Here is a 20,110-nt window from a genome sequence, read left to right as displayed (position 1 = left end):
TATTTGGTGTGACTTTTGACCCAAAGATGAATCCAGGATCGTTTTTAATTCTGCTGATTTCACTGATGAATGCAGATAACTCTGTAAAAGGAGGAAAGGCAACGCCGTGGTTAGATTTGTATCTCGACGCCCTTGTAATCCACTTTTCCTGAAGTCCATATGGTAGTTTTTCAATGACAGGGTTTATTCCGGACGGTGAATCAAAATAAGCTAGCAGACATCCCAGCTTGGGATTTTCCTTGTGATATTCTATTTCTGATAGAATGTCAGACAGTTCATAGAGACGTGCGTTGTCCTTATTCGTCAAGGTTGGGAATTTGGCAAGTTTACTCGTGAGTGAGGCCTCCAACATTTCTGGAGCACCATACCGCTCGTCAAGCCTCTTCCATAGTCTCTGTATGCCTTTTGTAGGGTTATTGGCGTTCGACGCTCTTATGCTAATGGCATGTTTAGCAGACTCTGGACCGAGCCACTTGATCAGAAGATCAATCTGTTCCGAGTCAGAAACTTGTAACTCGTCTGTCACGTTTTTAAAGCTGGCTTTCCATGTATGGAAAGATTCTGCCCGGTCATTAAAGCTTGTTAGCCGGGAGAACAGCAGGTCCTTGCGTAGGAGAAATCTGGTTATCTCCGACGTAGGGTTGATTTGTTGCTGGTGTGCAACAGGGATTTCTTCTGCAACACCCTGTTTTTGGTGTTCAGCAAGGATCTCCTCTGAGACGCCTAGTTTTTGGTATGCAACAGGGATCTGTTCTGAAACGCCCTGTTTTCCTATCCCAGTTATTGTTCCCAGATCTGGGAATACATTAACTTCCGGTGACTTAGCATGTGTAGGCGACACCGCAGGTGTCTGTGATGGCAGGTTCAATGCCACGGAGGGCACGAAGTCTGGCGCTTCATGACTAAGCTCATACTTAACAGACGTTTGTTTTTTCTGTTGAGGGGCTGTCGCTTCCTGTATGGCGGTTGGTTCAGGATGTTTATTAACAAAGTCTTGCACACGTTGGAGCGGGTCTTCCGTCTCTTTAGGGAGATCGTCTAGCGCTTGGCTGTCATCATACTCTAGGATACGAGCCTCGGCTTCTGCGGCTGCAGCTTCTTTCTGTGCTTCTAGAAGGTTTAACTTGGCTTTCAGCTCGGTTTTTTCCCGGCTGACACGTGCGGCCTCCTGTTTAATTTGTGCTTTCCTGCGTATGGCCTCTTGCTCTGCTTCATGCTCCATTTCAGCCTTTTTGCGTGTGGCTTCCTGTTCCATTTCAGCCTTTTTGCGTGCTGCTCCCTGTTCCATTTCAGTTTGTCTGAACAGGGCTTGTTCCTCTAACATCGCCTCCTGTTGTAGGATAAGTGCATGTTGTTCGACAAAGGCTATTTTTGATTTAGCGGCCTCTGCTTTGGCACGCTTCCTCCGTGCTAGGCTTGACATGTCAGACACGTTAGAGCTACCACTATGTGAGGTTTTCTTACTTTTTGAGGTCTTTGTTTTAGTAGATTTAGCCTTTGTCAGGTCGAGCCGATGTTCGTGCAATGTTTCTAGGGCATGGTCCACTTTGGACAGACGAATATCCAATGTGAGATTGCATGCGTCTATGTCTTTTTGACTGTCCAATGTTCTGGTCCTTTTCAGAAAGTCCAGGTACTCATCTGTGAGCCTACGATAATTTGTGCAGGCTTTAACAAGGTTATCCTGGGCTGTCAAGATTTGCTGTATCTTGTTAGGAGGCGTGGTGACTTCCGATAACTGGGACTCTACATCTGACCAGAGGGCCTCTAGTTCCTGACAGAACTTGTCACGTTTTTCTGTGAAAGCTCCTTTACCTTTTTCCGTGAGGTCTCGTACTCGCCTCGTCTCGGGATTTTCATCTAAATGTGTGGTATTAGACGGATTCTCTATAAGTTCTTCAGGGACATCTCCCTCTGGGGGCTGAACCTCTTCTTGCTGTTCCGCTTGACTGGGATCCATGATGGCTCAACGTTGTTTGTTTGCTGCCAAAACACAAGCTGTGTTGCGTAGTGTCAAGGTAACAGCTACGAACGATGCTCCGTTGTATTTCCTGATCAGGAGATGTGTAGACAAGTTGTTGTCAATTTACTATGCTGAGCCGGACTCAACTAGTTTAACCAGGTGACTGAAATCGCAATCTCGGCAAATATATAACGAACACAACTTGTTTTGAAAATTGTAATTATAGTATTCCACCAGAAAGGTTTACAAGTAGTCAGTAGATTGTTTGTGGTAAACTGCAATAAAACAAAAAGAAATACTTACAATGTGTATGAAAGAACATATTAAAGTTCATATGCAAATATTTAAAACAATGAAATGAAAACGAAAGTAGAATTTACAGTTCCAATCTCGGTTATAAATAACTTACAGTTCGTATGCATTTAATAAATCACTTATCCAAATTAACGGACTTAAACAGATTAAATTATCACAGTTTATAAATGAATAAAACGTACTTGACAGTGATATGTCTCGATTTCCTCAGAAAATTAAATGTCGTCCATGTTACATGTGTTGAAATATTGAAGCAGACGGTGTCACAGAAATTAAAGGCAGTCAATACGTACGGTGATGTAAGAAATCGGTCCAGTGCGATTTGTTCCGGATGATTATGAAAACATGTAGAAAACATTGAATGTGAAACAGAATATGAACGTCTATCTGAAAAAAGATGCGATTCCCAGCGCAGTTGGGAAAGGAAAATATGACTATGGGAAGTCATAAACTACAACAAATAGAGGAGGTAGCACTCAAAGTGAGAGTGGGAAAGGTAAAAGCGGAAAGTATTGATGGCAGCATAGAAATACATGCTCCAGACCCTCATTCTCAAATAACACTGATAATCATGATGTAATCACATATATGCTCAAAGCAATTCAGGACGGTCAGAAAAACAGGCGACGACATGAGGTCTTTCAAAATAAGGTGATAATTATGAACAAGATGATGAAAACCTTCATGATGATGAAGAAAGACAAGACAATGAGTCTGAACCCTTGCAAAAAAAGCAGAAAAGATATGATGATAATAGATTTTCATCAATGTCTAAAAGATGTAGGGCAAGATAACACTGATAAGACTGCTGATAAGAAAATGCAATTCTTTGAAAGAACTACTGTGAAGGATGCAACTAAATTGACTAAAACGGTCAACAAGAAAGCTCTGAATGAAAACAATGATCGTGAAAATGGTAACTCAGGTACAGGATTGCACATTGAAAATTGTTGTGACGTCATGGCGTTATTGGGACATGCAAACAGACAAGTAAATATGACAAGTAGAGATTTTTTGAAGCCATAGATGATGGCAGAAAATGTACCTCTTTGCTCTCACTCAGTACCTTACACAAGTAACTTATTTGGAGATGATGTCTCGAAAGTTACTAAGGACGTTGAAGATTGTTCAAAGGTGGGGAAATACACTGTAATTTTGCCGAGGCCGTTGTTTCTTTAGAGTTGATAGAGGAAGCCATATAGGTAGCTACAGAGGAGGCTTTCGAGGAGGAAGAGGTGGCTTCCTAGGTGGAAGACGTGGACGCGGTTAAGGCCAATTTGCAAAAAACTCCTCCTGACGAGGGAATCAACAGAACAAGTTTTAGTTACATCAAATGAACTAAGTCAAATTTTAAAAATTTCCAAATGAATGGGGGAAAATTATATCTGACAAGTGTATTTTAGATATACTAGTAGTGAGCCATTGTCATATAGAATTCATAGATAATTCTGAACCAAACCAAGACAATTTCAATGTAAAGTCTGTTTAGTTTAAACATATTTTATTTGCTCAAAGCAAAAAGGATCAGACACAAGTAAAACATACGTATAAAGTCTTCTCCACAATACAATATATATATATAAAACAATACAAATTGAATGTGAGCATGCATTATATAATATAAACAACATAAACATAACTAAACTATACTGAAAAAAGGAAAGGGAATGAAGAAAAAACAACAGAGATTAGGATGATGATGATAATGATGATGATGTGCGTTTTACCTATGTTGATACTATGCTACGAAGAATCGTTTTGATCTCCTTATAAAATTGAATACTTGTTTAACAATTTGCACATTTTGATCATAGGAAGGAGTTTCTTTTTTCAAAAAAACAATAGTTTTAAGTCCAAATCGCAGCCTTCTGGAATCCAGCTGAGACTATTAAACAGAATAGCCCTTTCATTTAGATAGAAAGGACAATTAAAGAAATAATGGCGCATGTCCTCAATATCCAAACCACATTTACATGTTGGATCAGATATAATGTTAGCTGTAAACAAGTCACAATTAAAGAAGGATGCCGAACATCTAAATTGGGTTTAGATTATATTCAACTTTCTAGGACCATATAAATAATGTTGAGATTGATTCTCATTTCGAATGTCGTGGTTTTTTAATTCTACTGTAAAGTCTGTGTTTTAAACAACAGAAAATGAAATTGTTTTAATTGTCATACACATGTAATTCAAATGAAATAAGAATGTTATTTGCAATTCAATTTGGTGTAATTAAGATAATTTAATTTATTGTCATACAATTGTCATACAAATAGAATAAGAAAATTATCAGCAGTTGGTGTAATAAAGGAAGATCAACCAATTAAAGGCCAATTTTTGTCGCCTATCTTTTTAAGGCCAAAATCGTATGGAGAATATAGAAAGATTTCCATTAAACTGATTACTAACAAACCATTTATGACTTCGATTGATTTGCGACATGCCTTCTATATAGTTTCAATTGCTGAGGAGCATCAAGAGTTTTTAAGGTTGCAATAGCATGGAAAATGTTTTCAATACACCTACTTGCCAGCACCTAGAATATGTACTTAATTATTAAAACCTGTATACTCTGGTCTCAGGGCTTTAGGCCATGTTAATGTTGGTAACATAGATAATAGTCTTCTATTAGGGGAAACTATAAAAGAATGCAATAAAAATGTAAATGACACAAATGAATTTATGTGAAAATTTTGATTTGCCTTACATAAATACAAATCTGTATGTCAGTCATAAAAAATAAAAACATATTCTTGGGTAACATTATTGATTCAGAGCTTATGATTATCCCTCTTACAGATGAAAATAAAACAAAATAAAATTATGTAAATGGTTACTGCAGAAAAATTTTGTTAACATAAGAGATGTAGCAAGAGTCATTGGGCTTACTTAAAGTATCTTCTTTTTCTACTTTTGAATTTGGCAAGTTGTTTATCGATGCCTAGAAATTCAGAAAATTTTTGCATTGAAAAAATCAAAAGGAGATTTGAACAAAGCATGCATATTTTCAATCGGATGAAAAGAGAATTAGAATGATAGACTGCAAATGTGTCCACTGAATGAACTCCTCGTAGATACCAGGATTAAAATTTTGTACACAAGACACGTGTTTCGCCTACAAAAGACTTATCAGTGACACCCGAATCAAAAACGTTAAAAAGGCCAATTAGATTGGAAAATGAAAAAAAGTTATGTTTTTGACCAATTGTGTATGTTGTGGCAAATGCCAGTTATTGATTTGTTTGCATCCAGATAAAATTTTCAATTGAGAAAATATTGTCCATGGAAGCCATTTCCATTATCTTCATTTATTAATGCTTTTTGGTATAACTTGGATAAATTTTTAGTTTGTCTATGTGTTTCCTCCTTTCAGTTTATTGCGTCGCAGTGTTTTCAAAATCAGCCTGAGCTAGATGACCGTGCCAAAGTAATAAAATAGCTCCTCTATGGCAGACACAGACCTGTTTCCAAAGACTTATGCCGTTATTGACAGACAAGTCGGTCATTTTTTAAAAGACTAATAACATTTCGAGTCTTCCACACAATCCTCAGTCTGTCCACCCATTATACAAGAACATAAAACTAATTGCATGTCGAGTTGTCATGACTATCTTCAGAGAACGAGGATTTTTCTAAAGAAACAACCACTATACCCGTGTCGTCTTGGAAACCAGGTACAAAGAGGCAGTATAAGGTTAATATCCGAAAATAGTTTAAATATTGAACAAAAATCAAATTCATTGCTTTCAAACTTCTATAGGAAAAGTTCTCGGGTTTTTTACAACCTTATATAAGGAAAGGAATCATGGTTAAATTTAGCTCGAGGAGCACTTTCGTCGTAAGGCCAGTTTAACTATTCATAATTGATGGCATTGCAGAAGGACGTCGTTTAATGATGATACATGTAAGATACTTGAAGGGGATTTTTACATCGCGATTACCGTGAGGGCATTCCTATGAATTGCTATCGCCTAGATTTCCATTACGTAACTTTCGTTTTGGGTTTGTAACCGATCTATAAACATGATAAATACGCGGATATTAACGAGTGCAAAATAACATTCCTTATCATTTGTTATAAATACATCTCTTCAATGAATACTGATAACAATATTTTTGTTTAGAACATAAATTAATAATATGAAAATGTTTTGTCGTTAGATATACATATATAAGTAAAAAAATCATTGATATGGTAAAGCATGCGGAAGAATATCTCAAGAATATTTTGCGACAATCCCGGCAAGGACCGGTAACTCTGTATGAAAGATTTTTTTGCGGGAAAATATGAATGCCTACTGATATCCAATCTTTTAGAAAAATCGAATTTTTACAGAAGAGTGTCCACCATGCACTTGCACTGCACTCTTATTAGAATAGTAGAATAGAATGATATACAAATGGATGAAAATTATATATACATGTAACTGTTATATTGATATAATATATAACAACAAACCAGTGTATACTGATTTGTATCACTACAATATAATAGTTATTACGGTGATGTTGAATTTCCTGTCATTTATTCATCATCCATGCACGAACTTGTCTCAGAAAAAAAAATATCTCTGTACATTAACCTCAGCTTCAGGTATAGAGATGTGATTTTTTTCTGTGACAAGTGCTTTTGACAATCCACAAGAACTTGCGGTCATCCGATGTTCAGTACTTCAGTACTTTGATTAATCTTTGTACACCGCGACCTAGATATGAATCTACATGGGATGTTAGTAAAATACTACAATTTTTGCGTAGCTTTTCACCAGTGACATGCTTAAAATTAAAAGATTTAACATTAAAATTTATAATGTTAATAGCTTTGACAAATGCAGCTGGAGCTCAATCAATTAACTTTAATTAAGGAATATCAATAATGTTCATAGGATCCAGCTGTTTATATAAAACTTTCCCCCAAGATAGGAGACTTTGTGTATATACTATGTACAAAAAATCTGCATTGCGAAATGGTTTAGAGGAAAAAAGAACAATTACTTCTCAGTTATGTGAAACCATATGACCCTGTATTAAGAGATACATTCTATAGATGGATAAAAGTAGTAATGACAAAATCAAACATTGACACAACAATTTCCAAAGATCTGCATCAACTTCTTCAGCAAGGATGAATTCCCCGGCAATTTCATATATATTACAAAGATGCAAAAATCTTTGCAAAATATTACAATAGAGAGATTTAAAAAGATGAGAATTCTTTCAGCTTTAATGTGTTGAGGTAAGAGAATTATACATTTTAACTGATACATGTACCCATTTATTATATATCTTTAGTCTCATTTCATCCCGGAAGTGTTACAATGAAATAAAAGTTAACAATTAAACAATTAAACAAGTCTTACCTCGGTAAAGGCGTGATTTAATTGTAATTTCATGAATGGGATTAAAGCCACACCCTTCCTCCCTCGTTTCAAGGGATCAATGTGAAGTTTGAGTATTTTATTTACAAATGTATGCATATATTTCGTTGTTTCATCATATGGATTAAAACTTTACTTTAAAGACTAAAATTCGCTCATGCGCAGCACAATCTTATTTAATCCCATGTGTGTTTACACAACTCATAAAATTACAATCAAACCACGCCTTTACCAAGGTAAGACTCGTGCAGAGCCTGTTAAACTGCATACGAATATCGAAAAAATAAATAAGTAATAGTTATACCTTTGGATATATAGAAAATTGAATATTCTATAGAAAGAAGTACTAATGTATAGGATTGCACGTAAATATCGAAAACAAAAATTCGAAAAATTGACTTAAAATTGCCTTTTCTCAAAAACGTGTCCTACGAATTTTCTTAAAAATTGATATGTTATTGCCACTAAAATTTCCGTTTTATTGATATTGAAGTTATAGGGGGTCACCGAATTCGTTTTTGCTGTAAACATCATTTAAGTGTCTCTATAATATCTAAAAACGTCGAAAAATAAGATTTCTAGTCACGACGTCACGACTATTTTTGCCTTTTCGGCGCTTTTTCCACGCTGTACAGAAGATTCATACTCTAAAAAACGAATTCGGTGACCCCATGTAAATTTTATATCAATAAAATAGAATTTTCAGTGATAATAACATGTCATTTTTAAAGAAAATTCGTAGGACAGGATTTTGAGAAATGTTAATTTTAAGTCAAAATTGCTGTACTTTTTTACGATATTTACGTGTATTCTATACATTTGTACTACTATTTTCCGGATATTTTTTTGGCTATATTTCCGATAGTAAAAAATTTCGATGTTCATGTGCAGTTACTCATGCTCAAGTTATGTGCAAAATTTCATAAAATTCCGTGAGATGATCCATTTACGTACCTGTTATGACAAGTTGAACAACACACTTTAATCATATGATAATTTGACATCGAATGACTAAGAAATTTTACCGACTAGTCCGTTAAAGTCTCATAGATTCTATTAGGAGCAAATTGCTCACTATTTATCTTGAGCGCTACCTTATTGAAACATTTTTTTAGAAAACCAACAGAATACAGCAATTATGCTGAAACGGGATTTATATGTGGATAACATTTTGAGTAGCATTGACAGAGAGAATGAAGCTTTAAACTTCTTTGAACAAGCAAGGAAAACGACGAGTAAGGCAGGTGTTAATTTGAGCTCTTGGAATTAAAACAGAGACAGCAATTGTAATGGCCAAGTCATGAGTAACACCCTTAATGGAACTAACACTACCACAACTTGAGTTAATGGCAGCCGTAATCGGAGCACGCTTAGCTAAACACCTTCGATCAACGTTGCATGGAGTGCGAAAACATCACTTTTTGGTCCGATGCGAATGAAAGAATTGTTCTACAAGCGATAACCTAGCTGATCTAGTAACACGATGGATCACGACCGAACAATACACAAACAGTGCATTACGGATTAGAGGAAATATTGCTTAACAGACAGTTCAACTTATCCAAAATCAAAATCATTAGACTTTGTCAGTTCTGGTAACAGAAAATGAGATTATAAGCCAACCGAGGGACGATTTAATTTGTCAAATTGGAGTTAAATATATTATAGATATTGAACGTTATTCGTGGTACCAGAAACTGTTACGCATAATTCAATCTATCCTAATAGGAGATAGATTGCGTTAACTTTGTGAAGTTGACTTTTCAGTTATTCGAGTTATCTTTCTTTATACAGTTTCTTTATAATGTAGGTTTGCGATTTTCTGAAAATCAAACTACGCTTCTCGAAAAAGGGTCATGTGGCCTAGCGGACCAATATCGTTTGTGACGTCAGTGTATCGCCTGCATTGGCGTTCAGAGATTTAAAGAAGAACAGGCAGACATTTTTCGTCAGAGTAAATTCTGGGTTTTGTATTAATATATTTCTATGTAATGTAAGAAAAACCCACCCTCCCACCTCTTGATTTTAAAATGTGTATTTTGGCGATATACTGCTGCTGTTTTGATTTATTTTTCAGGTTTTATGGACATATATTATTTCCGTGTACCCAATGGTGTATGATGATTCGTCATGGCTCACCAAGTGTAGAAATTCCAAGATGACTCAAGAAGAGATTTAATTAGCTATATTCCGTTCAAATTTTGATCGTTATTCTATAATTGAACTTTCTACACATTAACTAATGGACAAATGTTGAAGTATTTTGACACAGAAGCGTTGGATCAATGAACATTTTCATTCTCTTAAAAATCAACTAATTTTTTTGAAGGATTATCTGAAGAAGATTGGCGGGAAAGCGACACAACACCAACAATCTTGCACCATGTTCACATAATGGACTATAATATCCGTTATTGAGCTTCTGTTCCCAGGGCCAGTATTTTTAAAGTCAATGTCAGTATTCATAAATGGACAGTAATGATAAAGTGCTCTTTTTGTACAGATGGTTCTAATTGATCATTCTTGATCCATGCTAATGTTATAATTGATCAATCGTGATCCATGCTAAGGTTTTAATTGATCAATCGTGATCCATGCTAATATTATAACTGATCAACAGTGATCCACGCTAATGTGTTAATTTTGATCATTTGTGATTCATGATCATGCTAATGTTTCATCTTTATTGATGATAATGTTTGATAAATTTGTGAGCCGTGGCCTTTATTTTGCCAATTAAAATAATAATTCATTTATATCTCTTTGGTATTTATTCAAGCATGAATCATCTTAAGTTAACGTCGTATGTACATGTACTACGATTTATAGACAACTGTAGAATTGAAAAAAGTTTGAGGACAATAGAAAATTTGAAACCAAGTGAACTATCAAAATCTGCTCAGGTATGGATCCGAAATTGACAGGATACGGCTTTTGCAACGGAATATCACGCATTGAAGTACAATAGTAAAACACGGAATATTATACAGAGATTCAGACAATTACGATTATTTCTTGATGCCAGGAGAATCATCAGGTGTGGAGGAAGATTTCAAAATGCGCCCTTATCGGAGTCCTCCTCATTTCAGTATATTTTACCTAAATTCGAAATCATCCAATTTCGAATATTATAGTATTAGATGCCCATGAAAGATTGTGTCATTCCGAAGTAATTGCCACAATTGTATACGTGAGATAAAGTTTGTAGATACCCGCAATCCGACATTTTGTACGGAAAAAACTTAAGAAATGTGTTACTTTTCAAAAGGTTATTAGACAACCATATGCAGCACCGGATACACCGCCTTTACCTAAGATTCGACTTCAAGTAGCCGACCCCTTTACAGCTACGGAAATAAATGTCTCAGGCGCCTTACAAATGAAGGATTATTTTAATGCCAAGAAGAAAGCAAACATATGTTTATTCAATTGCGCCTTCACGAGAGCGATATATCTTGAAGCTTTTACAAATTTACGGAAGAAACAATTTTACATGCTTTATGGGCTTTTCAAGCAGAAAATCGTTACCGAAAGTGGTTATGACAGACAATGCTTGTACTTTTGCATCCGCCTAATAAGACATTAAACAACTTTGTAATTCAAAAAAGTTAAATGAGACATTAGCAGCATAAGGAATAGACCATAACGAGCTCCATGGTTTTTTGGGGTGTGTTTGGGGGGAGGGGCTGGGGGTCTTCTTATTGGAATGACAAAAACAAATTTGAAAAAGGTCCTCGGAAGATCGCATGTGGATTTAGAGACTGTACTGACAATCGTTACAGAGATAGAATCAGTGTTAAACAATCGACCGTTTACATACGTTTCTTCAAACACAGTGGATCTTGAACCATTTACTCCGGCTCATCTTAATTATGGTCGTCGGATAAATATATTACCGTACATGGATAGTCATGAAATTGACATTTCTAATAAGACATTTCTGAACAAAACAAGTATAATATATGTTCGAAATTGTTTCATATTGAAGAAATCACATGAAACGAACTAATTTTTCAATGTATCAGACAATCCATTTTCATAGAAAGAAGGAAACTATACCCAGCTCAGACCAAAAGTCAATAAGAGTTTCAGGAAATTGAACATGAAACTGAAATCGTAACAAATAAAGATGAAGACTTTGTTTTAGTGAATGATATTGAAAGTGGCTTTGGAATTCTTGGTTGTGAAGTTAAAGTTTAATTCCTTTGCTTGGATGTAGAAGATGTATTTGCAGATGGAACATTCTAGTGTTGTCCAAAGTGCCACCACTTATATTAAATATACTAAGGATGAGGGAAATCTTTGTTTTTTTTAATTGGCGCAATCCTATCCTTTATTTTTGGTGCAAATAACATTATGTATTTTGAAAAATTGTGTCGCAAACATAGCATTGGTCCAAATGTGTTGTGGCGTAAAAAGCCACATTTTTGGCGCATCGGATTTCTCCTCAACATTTGAACTCTTTGGATAGTTGTCTTATTGCAACCATACCATATCTCCATATTTTTATATATAATACTATTTAATTGCCTATGTGAACAGGTGTGCAGAAATATAGACTCACTGTGATTTTTGTGTACGAAATAGACACATTGTAATTCATTTCATAGATTTAATCTGAACTGGAAGTTAGTGACTGTGCGAATGTTTTAAAGTTTTAAGTTTTAATTTTGAGAAACATTGATTTTCATTCATTTTTTATACTCACTTTTCGTGGCCCAAAGAATGTTGAGAATATCGCGTTTTACCAATTGTATCTAGGATTCGAGTCAGTGCTGGACGTAGCTTTAGAAATCAGAAATATATATGAAGTGAATATTAAACAGTATGGTTGTGTTCTGCCTTCTATATTTATCCCCGTCAATACGTGACTAAGTTTTTATTTCTTTTGCTTGAACAAGTCAGGGATCAAACACACGACCTACTACATTCGACGCAAGTAACCTACCGAGGTACTTACTTCATTTGCAATATATTATTTTACGTTCGTAGAATGCTCTATAATTTATAGTCGTTGGCAAGGAGCGAAACAAACCTAAAGCAAAAACGCGTACAAATCAAAACATTTACAAATTACTTTCCCTTTTTATTATCGAGAACTGATGTTATCCAATTTATACATAATCCAACTCAACTATAAAATGTTGTAGTTATGTGATGGTTTGGATCATTTAAGTATAAAAATTTTCAACGAGTAAGATCAATTATAGCACACGTGGACGATTCGTCGTTATTTGCATACGAGTGGGACGTCTCGTGGTTGGAGCACAGTGACTCGGATAGTAGATTACAATTTTGTTAATTTTTCTTTCATTTGATGACATGAGTGCCTTTGTAAGGTTTATAGTCACATAGAAATGTTTTAATTATTTTTTATTTCAAGTGGGTAGGCTATTCAAAATGGCAACTTAGATACCTTTAGTGTTTTTTCAGAATACAGATATGGATAGCAAACTGCACATTGCTAGAAAACAAAAAATACTGATGCCAACGTTAAATACGTTAATAATATAATACATTTGAATCTGCTAACCGAGGCCCTGTGGATTGGAGTGGATTTCTTTTCTCTTTAATATACACTTGACAGTTAAAGGTTATATAAATAGAAATAGCACCGAAACTGCTTAGATATCGTAAATTCACTAGATCCGTTGCAGTTGCACCCCAAATATGCCAAAATATGGTAGTCATATGACCTCAATTCTTGCTTTGAGAAGTAAGGTCAAACCGGGTCAGTTTCCGACAGTGACTGAGAAACCAACAGAACGTTTTCCCCAAAATAATTTATCTCAACTCTATGTAAAAAAAAAGTTGTAGTTATGTGATGGTATGGCTCATTTAAGTATAAAAATTTTCAACGAGAAAGATCAATTATAGCACACGTGGACGATTCATCGTTATTTGCATACGAGTGGGACTCTCATGGTTGGAGCATAGTGACTCGGATAGTAGATTAAAATTTTGTTAATCAATGTTTTTTCAAATTTTTCTTTCATTTGAGGACAGGAATGCCTTTGTAATGTATATAGTCACATAGAAATGTTTTAATTATTTTTTATTTCAAGTGGGTAGGCTATTCAAAATGGCGACTTAGATACCTTTAGTGTTTTTCAGAATACGGATATGGATAGCAAATGCACATTGCTAGAAAACAAAGAAATATTGATGCCAACGTTAAATACGTTAATTATGTAATACATTTGAATCTGCTAACCGAGGCCCTGTGGATTGGAGTGGATTTGTTTTCTCTTTATACACTTGACAGTTGAAGGTTATACATGTATAAATAGAAATAGCACCGAAACTGCTTAGATATCGTAAATTCACTAGATCCGTTGCAGTTGCACCCCAAACATGCCAAAATATGGTAGTCACATGATCTCAATTCTTGCTTTGAGAAATGGGGTCAAACCGGGTCAGTTTCCGAAGTGACTGAGAAGCCAATAGAACGTTTTCCCCAAAATAATTTATCTCAACTCTATGTAAAAAAAAAGGATTTCAAGTACCAAGAAACATTATAATTCTTTATTGTTTTTAGTTGCCTTCTCAATAATCCGATACCAGTCCTGCAACGAGTCGACCGCAATACTTAGCCGCCGTTACATATTCATTAACGACATTTTTTCTCGATAGACCTATAACGGACATGAAGATAAATCACTTTACTTCGGCTGATCTTCAAATAAATATTTTGAACAGGGCTGCACACAACTATTGAGAAATCCAACTTTGGATTCTTACAGTATCATATAATATAATACTAAGATATAGTGAAGGATGTAACATTCGGAAACATTTAAATGTCAAATTTTAATACAAACAATCAATTTACAATTTATGAGTGTATTTGTGATATTGTTCAATGCGATGATTAATTTTTCATTTTCGTTTACTTGCAGAGAAAATGGCTCTACGGTTATTACCTTTATCACATGAATATCAGATGTTTGCGTTAAAGGAAAGATGTGAAAAGGTGTTGATTTCTGCGCTCAAAAAGACGAAGTTGACCGATGTGAAAGGCCCTCCACAACAAAGGAATAGACGGGATAATACACCGGAAATACTGCTAAAATGTATTAAAGCTGCCGATAAAGGAATGTCGAAGGCCGTTCTTACGTATTGCTTAAAAATGTTTGCTAATCCCGGAATACCTCTCAAGGATTTGAAATCTAGTCAGGAGATATCAGACAACACTAAATCCAAAATTTTTGAGAGTCGAATGGATAACGCTGCACATAAACTTAATCGGGTAGCAAATGAACTTGATCGTGAAAAACATGAAAAAGAAATGCTTAAGAAACAATTGACCGATAAATATATTGCTCACGATCGTACAGCATTTGGTGCAGGACTTCCTGGCAGGGTTCTAAATAGAAGTTCTGCATATACGATACCAAAAACCGATCCAACTCAATTACAGTGCAAGATATCGCATATGAGTTTCAACAACAGAAAACAGACCCAACACATTGTAAACGATATAAATACTCTACGTTAATAATAAAACTCGTAAATCGTGATTAATCTACTAATAATAATAATCACAAACCGCTTATAAAGATAAAACTGATAAAATGTTCTAATTGAGCATTTTGAATATAGCCTTTTTGTTTGTTATTTAAAAAGTTCCATCGAATATTACTAATATAAACATATGCACATACTAAAGTTGTTCTGCATGGCATTATTTTACACGCTGTCTTCATTTGTAAGTGGCTGTACCAAAAAGCGATCTTTTAGTTGCTTACGAGTAATGCTAGTGAAAATTGACACCGACTGAAACAGCTCTTCTATAATGGATGTTTATGTTTATCATAAAGAAGAGGGTGGTTTAATTGTTAGACTGATACCCTGCTACTTATTTGTTCCTTTTTCGCTTTTTATACGTTGCACAATTTAAATGCTTTATTGTCTTATATTTTCTCGTCTCTGGTGTTAGTTCTTGGTTCATAGAGGTGAAATTACTCTATTAGCGCGTATGTACCCGTTTCAACGCTAAACTGATACCCTGTTACTTATTCGTTCCTTATTCATATTCGCTTATTATACGTTGCCCCTTTTAAATAATTTCTTTGTATTTCTATTCATGTCTCTTGCGATAGTTCTGGTTACGTGGAGTTAAAATAACCCGTTAATGCATATGTCCCCGTCTCCGCACTCGACTGATACCCTGTTATTTATTCGCCGCCTATTCGTTCCTTTTTCGATTTTTAAACGTTGCATCTTTTCAACGCTTTTTTCATGTCTCTGGTGTTAGATATGGGTTCGGTGAGGTAAAATAACCCTGTTGGCGAGAATGTATCCATCCCGGCGCTCGACTGATACCCTGTTACTTATTCGCTACTTATTCGTTCCTTATTCGCTTTTAATATGTTGCCTTCCTTTAATACTTTCATTTCTTTTCTTTTCTTGACGCTGGCGTTAGTTTTTTGTTTGAGGGGGTAAAATTACTCTGTTAGCGAGTAGGTACCAGGGCGCTCGACTTATTCGTTCATTTATCGTCTGTAATACGTTGCCAGTTTTTAAGGATTTGTTTTTATTTCTATTCATTTTTCTGCTGTTAGTTCTGGTTTCGTGCAGTAAGAATAACCTTGTTAGCGCATATGTCACACTTTCGGCGCTCGACTGATACCCTGTTACTTATTCGCTACTTATTTGTTCCTTATTCGATATTTATACGTTGCACCTTTTTAATGCTTTAATTTCTTTTATTTTCTTGTCTCGGGTTTTAGTTCTTGGTTCGTAGAGGGTGAAATAACCCTATTAGCGCGTATGTACCCGTCTCCACGCTCGACAGATACCCTGTTACTTATTCGTTCCTTATTCAGTTTTTATACATTACACCTTTTTAATGCTTTCTTTTCATTTATTTTCTTGTCTCTGGTGTTAGCCATGGGTTTTGTGATTTGAAACTTCCCTGTTTGCACGTTTGTCACCGTCTCCTCGCTCGACTGATACCCTGTTACTAATTCGCTACTTATTTCTTCCTAATTCGATTTGTATACACATTGCACCTTTTTAATCCTTCTTTTCTTTTATTTTCTTGCCTCTGGTGTCAGTTCTTGGTTTGTAGAGGTGAAATCTCCCTATTATCGCATATGTACCCGTTTCCGCTCTCGTCTGATACCCTGTTACTTATTCTTTCCTTATTCGCTTATTATACGTTAGCCCATTTTAATGATTTCTTTTTTTTTTCATTTCTTTGGTGTTAATTCTGGTTTCGTGGAGTTAAAATAACCCCGTTATCGAATATGTCCCCGTCTCTTCGCTCTACCGTGTTACTTATTCGCTACTTATTCGTTCCTTATTCGGTGATTACTCGTTGCACCCTTTTTAATGCTTTTTTTTCTTGTCTCTGGTGTTAGTTATGGCTTCGGTCAGGTAAAATTACCCTGTTTGCGCGAATGTACCCATCTCCGCGCTTCATTGATACCCTGTTACTTATTCGCTACTTATTAGTTCCTTATTCACTTTTAATATGTTGCCTTCTTTTAATACTTTCATTTCTTTTCTTTTCTTGACTCCGATTTTAGTTTTGGGTTTGAGGTGGCAAAATTACCCTATTAGCGCGTATGTACCCGTTTCCGCACTCGACTGATACCCTGTTACTTATTCGTTCCTTATTCGCATTTAATACGTTGTCCCTTTTCAATGATTTCTTTTTATTTCTTTTCGTGTCTCTGCTGTTAGTTCTGGTTTCGTTGAGTTAAAATAAACATGTTAGCGCATTTGTCCCGTTTCCACGCTCGACTGACACCTTGTTACTTATTCGTTCCTTTTTCGCTTACTATACGTTGCCCCTTTTAAATGATTTTTTTTTTCATGTCTCTGGTGTTAGTTCTGATTTCGTAAAGTTAAAATAACCCTGTTAGCGCATTTGTCCCGTTTCCACGCTCGACTGATACCCTGTTACTTATTTGCCACTTATTCGTTCCTTATTCGCTTTTTACATGTTGCCCCCTATAAATACTTTTTTACTTTTCTTGACTATGGTTTTAGTTTTAAGTTCGAGGAGGTTAAATTAGCCTGTTAGCGCGTGTGTACCCGTTTCCGCGCTCGACAGATACTCTGTTACTTATTCGTAACACTTTTTATACATTGCACCGTTTTAACGCTTTCTTTTCTTTTATTACCTTGTCTCTGGTGTTAGCTATTGGTTCTTTGAGGTGAAATTACCCTGTAACGGCGTATGTCCCGGACCCTGCGCTCGACTGATACTGTTGCTTATTCGCTACTCATTTCTTCCTAATTTAATTTTTATACGTTGCACCGTTTTAATGCTTTCTTTTTTTTTCTCGTCTCTGGTGTTAGCTATTGGTTCGTAGAGGAGAAATTATCCTATTAGCGCGTATGAACCCGGTCCGGCGCTCGACTGATACCCAGTTATTTATTCAATCCGTATTCGCTTATATACGTTGCCTATGTCGCATATGCACCAGTTTCTATATATATACGAGTCGCTCGACTGATACTTTTTCTATACTTTGCCCCTTTATAATAATTTTTTTCTTTTTTTCGTGTCTCATCTTTGAGTTCTGGGTTCTTGGAATTGAAATCACCCTGTTAGCGGGTTAGCCAAATTAAGAGATTCTACCACGGTAGCCATTGTACCAGAGGTAGAGGTAAACATGGCCTTTAAAGTGACCAATAGCACTTATACACTAGATCCGTACCAGTTTGTCACCATATAGTTGAGGGTATCTTATATGTCACGTATATATATATATATACAGTCCAGTTCTACTATTGCTGGCTGGACAAACGAAGAGATTATCCACGTGATACTTGGAACCAGAGGTAGCGGTAGGCATTGCCTCTTAAATGGCCCATAGCAATTAGAACCTAGATCTGTACGAGTGTGTTAACATAGGGTGGGGTGTACCCGGTATGTGACGTAATCCATCATATGTTTTTTGTAACAATTGCCAGCTAGCCATTCTAAGAGATTGTCCACATGAAGAATGGTACAAGAGTACGTAGTAGGCAAGTGTCGCTTATGACTTACGAAATTATTTTTAATTCTAATTTGTTTTTAAATCAAAATTTGTTTTGGACACGAAACCAAAACTGAAAAAAAATAAATTAAACTACATATAATTAAAATATGGCATCAAAATAAAAAAAAAGATATCTTCGTAATGAAATAATGGCATCAAAATGAAAATATAAGAAATAAATATGTTTGAGGAGGATGAGGACTTGAAATATGTGATGGGAGAGGAAGCCAAAGAATAAAGTTGTTTAGCATTTTAATGTAAGGATCTCCCCCCTGGAATATTTTAATAACATTTTGAATTGGAAGAGGCCAAAGGTAAGTTTAGGATGACAAGGTTTTGACAATTACAAACCGAATTGGGGAACATTGCAAGTTTTGGCTTTATTAGGTCAGCAATGTGTAACAAGGATACAGACTCGAAATGCGTATACATGATAAATGACTGTTTAAAATTGGCTTAAAGGTCAAAGCAGGAATACTTTTCTTACTCACTGGTTAGAAACTAAGGATCTTGGTTGGAAAGAAAGAAGACAATTTCTAATGCAAAAAATTGTATTAAAAATTAAAGGAAGATATCAAGGAGGAGCAATATGTAAAGTGATTTGCGAAAGCCCAGTAATCTTTTTAATTTGATATGTATTCGCTACTAATTCGTTCTTTATTCGCTTATTATATGTTGCCTCCTTCAAATAAATTTTCTTTTCTTTTCTTGACTCTGGTTTTAGTTTTGCGTTCGAGGAGGTTAAATTAGGCTGTTAGCGCGTATGTACCCGTTTCCGCGATTTACTGATACCCTGTTACTTATTCGTTCCTTATTGGCTTTTATACATTACACCGTTTTTATGTTTTTTTTTAAATTTTATTACCGTGTCACTGGTGTAAGCTATGGGTTCGTTGAGGTGAAATTACCCTGTTACGGCGTATGTCCCTGTCTCCGCGCTCGACTGATTCCCTGTTACTTCTTCAAACTTTTTTGTTCCTTATTTAATTTTTATACGTTGCACCTTTTAAATGCGTTCATTTTTCATATTTTCTTGTCTCTGGTGTTAGTAATTGGTTCGTAGAGGTTAAATTACCCTTTTAGCGCATATGTAACCTGTCCGACTTTAGACTGATACCCTATTATTTAATCGTTCCTTATTCGCTTATTTTACGTTGCCCCTTTTTAATGATTTCTTTTTATTTCTGTTCATGTCTCTGGTGTTAGTTCTGGGTTCGTGGAGTTGAAATAACCATGTAAGCGCATATGTACCAGTTTCTTCCCTCGACTGATACTGTTACTTATGCGTTCCTTTTTCGTTTTTATACTTTGCCCCTTTTTATTTATTTCTCTGCATTGAGTTCTTGGTTCTTGGAATTGAAATCCCGCTGTTAGCGGGCTTGCCAAATTAAGAGATTATCCACATGAGCCTTTGTACCAGAGATAGAGGTAAACATGGCCTTTAAAATGCATAG

The 20,110-nt window shown here is 35.5% G+C and overlaps 1 protein-coding gene across 1 annotated transcript in view; it reads left to right on the top strand.

Moving 5' to 3' along the window:
- Window positions 1-15,327, top strand: part of LOC127702691 (uncharacterized) — a 57,141-nt gene extending 41,814 nt beyond the window's left edge. The window contains exon 2 of the mRNA XM_052206996.1: window positions 14,559-15,327. Coding sequence (XP_052062956.1) covers window positions 14,559-15,157 — 599 coding nt within the window. The 3' untranslated portion in view covers window positions 15,158-15,327. The remainder of the gene's footprint in view (window positions 1-14,558) is intronic.
- The last annotated feature ends 4,783 nt before the right edge of the window (window positions 15,328-20,110 follow it).

This window comes from Mytilus californianus, unplaced genomic scaffold (assembly GCF_021869535.1).
Source record: "Mytilus californianus isolate M0D057914Y unplaced genomic scaffold, xbMytCali1.0.p SCAF_1, whole genome shotgun sequence".
Lineage (NCBI taxonomy): Eukaryota > Metazoa > Mollusca > Bivalvia > Mytilida > Mytilidae > Mytilus > Mytilus californianus.
This window is presented reverse-complemented; position numbering and strand designations above follow the sequence as displayed.